General features: G+C 38.5%; 1 protein-coding gene across 3 annotated transcripts in view; it reads right to left on the bottom strand.

Moving 5' to 3' along the window:
• The window catches only part of Cpne3 (copine 3), a 72,166-nt gene that overhangs the window by 8,755 nt on the left and 56,936 nt on the right, over nt 1-6,475 (bottom strand). For all 3 annotated transcript variants that reach the window (XM_029561799.1, XM_029561800.1, XM_017797238.2), the window contains exons 12-13: nt 4,139-4,193; nt 4,009-4,060 (exon numbers count right to left, since the gene is read on the bottom strand). In XM_029561799.1, the coding sequence (XP_029417659.1) occupies nt 4,009-4,060; nt 4,139-4,193 (107 nt within the window). The remainder of the gene's footprint in view (nt 1-4,008; nt 4,061-4,138; nt 4,194-6,475) is intronic.

Here is a 6,475-nt window from a genome sequence, read left to right as displayed (position 1 = left end):
ATATATATATGTATATATATGATATGGTGAGTCATACCTGTGATGTTTATTTGGTAACTTAAACATCAGGCATGGTATCATAGACTATATTAGTTGCAAATATTCACCTGCATGTTTTATTACTGTATTTTGCTATAGAAAAAGTAATTAGTTTATGAGGTGCAGCCCCGGACCTGTTGGAGTCTCACATGACATAAAGGTAGACAGAGCTATATGACCAGCCATGATCAGTGCCTCTGGATAGACATGGCTCACACATTTAAGTAGATGCTTCAAAAATGACTGCATGTTTTCCCAGAGCTGGGAGTGGTGGTACACACCTTTAGTCCAGTACTCAGGAGGCAGAAGGAGGTAGATCTCTGTGAGTTCGAGGCCAGCCTGGTTTACATCATGAGTTCCAGACCAGCTAGGGCTACAGGGAAACCCTGTCTCAAAAAGAATGACTGTCATTTTCTCAAGTTCATCTGTTCCTGCCCTATGCCATGGGAGCAGCATATCCTAGAGAAAAGCTAGTCCTTTGTAGCCAGAGACCCAGACTAAAAAATATGGAGAGCTGGGGGAGGAATCACATTTAAAATGCCAAAGCTCAGAAAACAGATAGGAAGCCCCAAGTTCAAGGCTAGCCTGGGATATAGCAAGACCCTATCTCATAAAAACAAACCAAAAACCAAAAAAGAAGCATGGAAAAAGAGTGACAATCCAGCTACAAGTAAAACAAGTGAGAAATAAACCTGCCACTGTCAGGCACTGTGATTCAGGATTTCTTTTTTTCTACCACAGGAGCATGACCTGGTGAGAGCTGACTAGCATTACTGGGAAGAAAAAAAAAAAAAAAAAGCAGTCTGTGAAACTTGTATCCTAGGAACACACATGTTGAATCTGTCCTCAATAAGTATAGGATGCAGGTAAACATTAGAAATTTCAAAAATTCCTCACTACACTTCCTGAGATCACAGAAATTTATTTGTAGTGCCCTTTAAAGAAACAGAAAACCTTCCACGTACATCACAGTGCTCACACAGAAGGCCTCAACTGGCCAAGTTTTGGAGAATAAGAGACTCTAGAGTGTAGGATGGGGCTCCTATATGGAATGTCACTCACCCACGGCTCAGGGACCATTGTGGAAGTGGAGGTGGAAAGATCGTAAGAGCCAGGGCTGGTTCATGAACATATAAGGTAGAAGCTTCCAGGCCAATGGAGGCTTGCTCATGTGCACCTGCCACAGCAGGGGTGTCCAACTCGGGACCCATGTCAGCTCAATTAAATAAGGGCCCAAAGGGGAGGTGAGAGATAGTGGGGTGGTGGGTCAGCACTAGATCGAGAACTATTTGATACTGGTGGCTGCTGCTGGGTGAGGGAGAATATGACTTACATACAACCACAGGATGGGCTGACTAGACTCCAGTGGACACATTTACACTGAAGGACATTTGGGTACAAACATCTGAATGAATAGGACTCAGCATGTATGGCAGAGTGCATAGGGTTGGTGCGGGGGTGTGTGGGGGGGAACATGGATGGGGGAGGGAGTCTGGATGGATGTGAGTGGGAAATGTTGTATGGAATTTTAAAAGCTCAATAAAAAATATAAAGAAACAGAAAGCCTACACAGTGGCCAGAGCTGGACACTGGTTGTCCTTTTCTACTGCTTTCTGCCTTTCTCTTATTGAACTGCTTCAGCAAGGCTGGCTGCCATTGCTCAGGTTCTCATGTTTACAGAGCAAGTGCTTTTAACCCAATGAGTCATCTCCTCAGGTCCCCAGAAAATGTTTAAACTAAAGCAGGTCTCTTGCTTTAAAAATGTCCACAAGAACATTTTAGACCAATAATATCAAAAATCAAATACCAATTCTCTCCTTTGAAATTTTAAAATTTAAGAGTTCTAAGAAACTTGAGTCACATTGAACTTAAAAGTAGTCTTATAAGCAATCTTTGAGTGTACCATTCACATACAGATGTGATTTTTACATGCACAAGGTGATGCTGTAACTAGGAATCAGTCTAGTAGTAATGAAAATACTATTAACATTGGCTAACAGCAAGAGCTCTCAATAAAATAAAATACGCTGTAGAAAAATGGAGCACATAACTACAGCAACAATAGTATTTTCTTCTATTATTTCTGTTTGAAACCTGAAGATATAAACCCTTTAATTTCTTCCCAAATATAACTAGCCTTCAACTGCATACCTAAAACTAAATTATGATGAAATCTTCCTCTGTATCAAAGCAACAAGTGAAATGTTATTTCTAGGCAACTAAATTTAATGATTTTATGATTATTTTTAAGAAAGGAAATTTGCCTAAAAGTAAAAAGGCTATATTTTTCCATATAGCATTTCTTTAATCTAAAACCAAACTGATTGTTTTTCCAGATGAATAGACCAAAGATGGATTTATATTAGTTATAGAGTAGTAAACTTCTACAGTGAGTTGTCACGTGACACAAATCATCCATATTCCAAAAACCATTCCAATTTCAACATAAGCACAAAGCACAGTTCTTAAAATAGTAATAATATTTACAGTTTCAAATAGCCAGGAATAGAAGAGGTCACAACTGGTCACAAATGTGCACTCAGAATACCTCAAAGAAACACTGAATCAGTATGGAAAAAGCATCTGAGAACAAAGAAAATTTTCATGAAAACTGCCCCCCAACAAACTGCTCCACGCTCCTCTACCTCCTGAAAAATTATTTAGGAAGAGAAGGAAAAAAACACCTTGTGATAGCTAATCCTGGGTGTCAACTCGACTGGATCTAGGATTAACTGAAATGAGAGAGATCTTCTTGATTGGATCATCTGAAGCTGGAAGACACACCCTAAATGTGGGTGTTACCTTCTAATAGCGGCCACATAAAAGGCCATGGCAGAGGAGAGCGCTTGCTTTTTGCCCCTTGCCTTCTCTCTCACTGGTGAGTTCGTCTTGCTGCTGTAGACTGATGACTAGCCAGTCTTCTGGAATTCATCAGACCTTCAGTGCCAGATTGGGACTACTGAGACATCCAGCCTCGTGGCCTGAGTGACTATGGATTCTCAGCCTCTCCACAGCCATTGTTGGACTACTGTGAGCTACTCTGATAAATATCTATATCTATCTATCTATCTATCTATCTATCTATCTATCTATCTATCTATCTATCTATCTATCTATCTATCTATCTATCTATCTATATATGGATTTACATATTCTACCGGTTCTGTTTCTTTAGAGAACCCTAATACATACCTTCTTCAAGAGGAAAGTTTACTTCTTGTAGTTCTTAAAAGGGACCCTTTATAGATATTAGGTTATAGCCTAGATTTAAATCATGCTTCTGACCCCACACCTACCTTTCTTCTACTGAACAGTTCAGCCTTACATAATTCAGTGGGAGTCTTGGTATCTTACGTTGTTCAATGTAATTTTTTAAAATTATTTTTAAAGAGGAAGCACTTGGATATTCAAAATATAAAGAAAAAAGTGAAATGAAAGACAAAGCCTGCCTCCTGCTGTCCACACAAAGAGAATGTGCCTGAGGAGCTCAGTCCTTTGTTCTCACCCATCCTAGTTACTGAGAGAATATTCTATGAGCAACAAGTAACTGATGCCTGACACTTTTTCTTTGAGGAGAGTAACAGTTTCTCTTAAAAGCTCTTCCCCAAATCTAATACTAAACTACTCATTTTATGGAAAGTTTATTTTATAGTCAATTTATATGTGAAAATAGTTTTATTTTTAGGTTTTTTATTGATCTACTATGTAGACAATGAATTTCTTTGTTCTATTAAGCCTCATAAGGTAAAAAACTTTAGTATTCATCATCGTAATATGGATTTATCCTCTAAGTATCATTACCACTGTAATCACCAACTTGGGATGATTTTTCTACTATATACAACAAAAAGTTAAATGTGTCACAAACTGAAACCTAGAAATGAAATCTGAATAGTTTTAAACTGCAGCAAAAAAAACAAGAAAGATGAGGGAGGCTGTCCTTGGTCTTAGTGTTTATGTTTAACTTACCATTACAATAGGGGTTGGATGTGTTAAAGTTCATTGGAAATTCATGGGATACCTGTCAAAAGACAAAGGACTGGTGAGGCCTGTTTTGTTATTCCAGGAAATAAAGCTTTAAAATTAGATTTCCTCTTACCTGCCACTGAGGTGGTACCTGAGCTCCAAAGCCAAAAGCTGGAAACATCTTATCACTAAACAAAGAAACAAACAAAAGCAACCAAAATTGACTTTATAAAAAAGCATTATCTTTATTCACAAAAAAAATAGTATGAGGTTATTATTTTTCAAAATTTCAAAAACTTAGAAAAGTATACTTAGCCTTTAGTATTAAGTATCTAGTATACTTAGAAAGGTGTAAGGATAAACAAAAATACCAAAACCTCTCAGAGAGCACTACTGCCAACACTGGACAACTCTCATTTTAAATATTTTCTGTGAATTAAAGGAGAAAATACTATCTATATACATTTATGAGTGTATGGAACTTATATATGTGCATACATGCACAACTGTGGAACCAGAGGACGATGTTGCCTATTTCCTCTATAGCTTTCCACCTTGCTGCTTTGAGACAGACTCACTGAACTGGCTGTTTTGGCCAGACTGCCTGTCTCTTGGGATCTGCCTGTCTCCGGCCCCCAATGATGGGCTACAGACTCAGGTCCTCATGATTGCACATCAGGAGGTCTCACCCACTGAGCCACCAACCCAGGCAGTTTATAAAACTGAAATTTGGGGCTGAGTTTAGAAGAGCTCGCCTTTAGTACCAGCACTCCAGAGGCAGAGGAAGGTAGATCTCTGTGAGTTTGAGACCAGTTTGCTCTTCACAAGTTCCAGGCCACCCAGAGCTATAGTAAGACCCTGTCTTAAGAAAAAAAATTAAATAAATAAATCTGAAATTTATATTCATGTTTCATAACCTACTATTTTCTACTTAAACCTTATGCATCGTTTTCCTGAACAAATAAAAAAAAAAAAAAAACCTAAAAAGTTACAATTTTCTCATTTGTTTTTCAGCAAATTCAACTTGCCAGAGAAACCTGACTTCAACTAATGAGGTTATTTATAGCACCTATTTATGTCACTTGATGTGAATAGTCATATATTTAACCACAGAAATATGGTACAGAAGCCAAATATTATAAAACTTTCAGGATCCTACAAGCGAATGGATGAGCCTCTTAGACCCTCAGAGTCTGTGTAGCTGAATATATCATCATGTGAGTGGATGTTAAGTATTCCACTGTATGGATAACCTCCCACATCCACATTGCAGGATGACCAGTGTGCTACATTATAAAAACACTTATACTGAACATGCTAATTTTCTACTGGAATATTCCTTGTATATTAATTCTTATTTCTAATTTTTACTGGGATATTATATGTGGAGCAGGAGTGGCACAGCATATATGTGTGGAGGTAGTGGACAATCTGGTAACAGCCAGTTCTCTCCTCCCATCCAATGGGTTCTGTTATTGAACTCAGACTGTCAGGCTTGGCAGCAGGCACCTTTGCCTGGTGAGTCATCTCATCCACTCTACATATTAATTTTTAATGTTTGCTTCCCCTGGCCCCCCAGCATTGCAGACAGAACCTACGCCATGTCAGAAATAATTTTCCTGGTTGATAGTCTATTTTGTTCCTTTTATGGATTTTAATATTAATGAATTACACATACAAACTCTTCCATGATTTCCGCCTTTGCTGTCTTAAAGGCCATCCTCATTACCAGATAATAAGCAATTTGTACATATATTTTCTGCCAAAAATTTCTAGTTTGCTTTTGATATTGAACTTATAATTCCTCTGAAAAGCGCTTTGGAGCAGGCTATGAAGCAGCGACTGCTGCCTTCCACCAACCTCACTCCTTTTTCCCCCTCTGAGCTTCTAGAGGCCAGCTGGGGTCAGGTGGCTAAGGACTAGCCAATGGAGATATGACCAGAAGGATTATTTTTCAGCAGCTTCTGAATCATGGCCCTAAAGGGAATGCACATCACTCTTGAGCTCCTTTTCCCCTCCTCCTGCTGGCTAAAGAGCTGCAGAAATCCTGGATCTGGGATGAAGTTATACATTGAGAACGGCAAAAATATCCTAACAGTTGTAACTACTGACTGCTATTTTGCCAAAGTCACTTTGTTTAGGAGTAACCATTTCTGGTTTACAATTGATGCAGAATTTATCCGATTAATTTGCAGGTCTGAATCAGGGATTCAAATTCAATTCTTGTCTAATTTGTCAATGTTGCAATCTCTCTCCTCTCTAAGATGCTATTTCATACTAAATTCACAGCTGTGTCATGAAGCTCCAATTCTTGTCTGTTTGCTTGGTTCTGCTGGTCAAGTAGGGTTCAACAGTCCAGCTTTGAAGTATAAAAAGTGACAGTGCAAATTCCCCTTTAGTTCATCCTTCCTTTTGAAGAAAAGTTTGATAATTCTGGTTCCTCCCCCCCGCCCGAGAATTTTTTTTAAAA

Source organism: Nannospalax galili, unplaced genomic scaffold (genome assembly GCF_000622305.1).
Source record: "Nannospalax galili isolate Female #2095 unplaced genomic scaffold, S.galili_v1.0 scaffold934, whole genome shotgun sequence".
Lineage (NCBI taxonomy): Eukaryota > Metazoa > Chordata > Mammalia > Rodentia > Spalacidae > Nannospalax > Nannospalax galili.
This window is presented reverse-complemented; position numbering and strand designations above follow the sequence as displayed.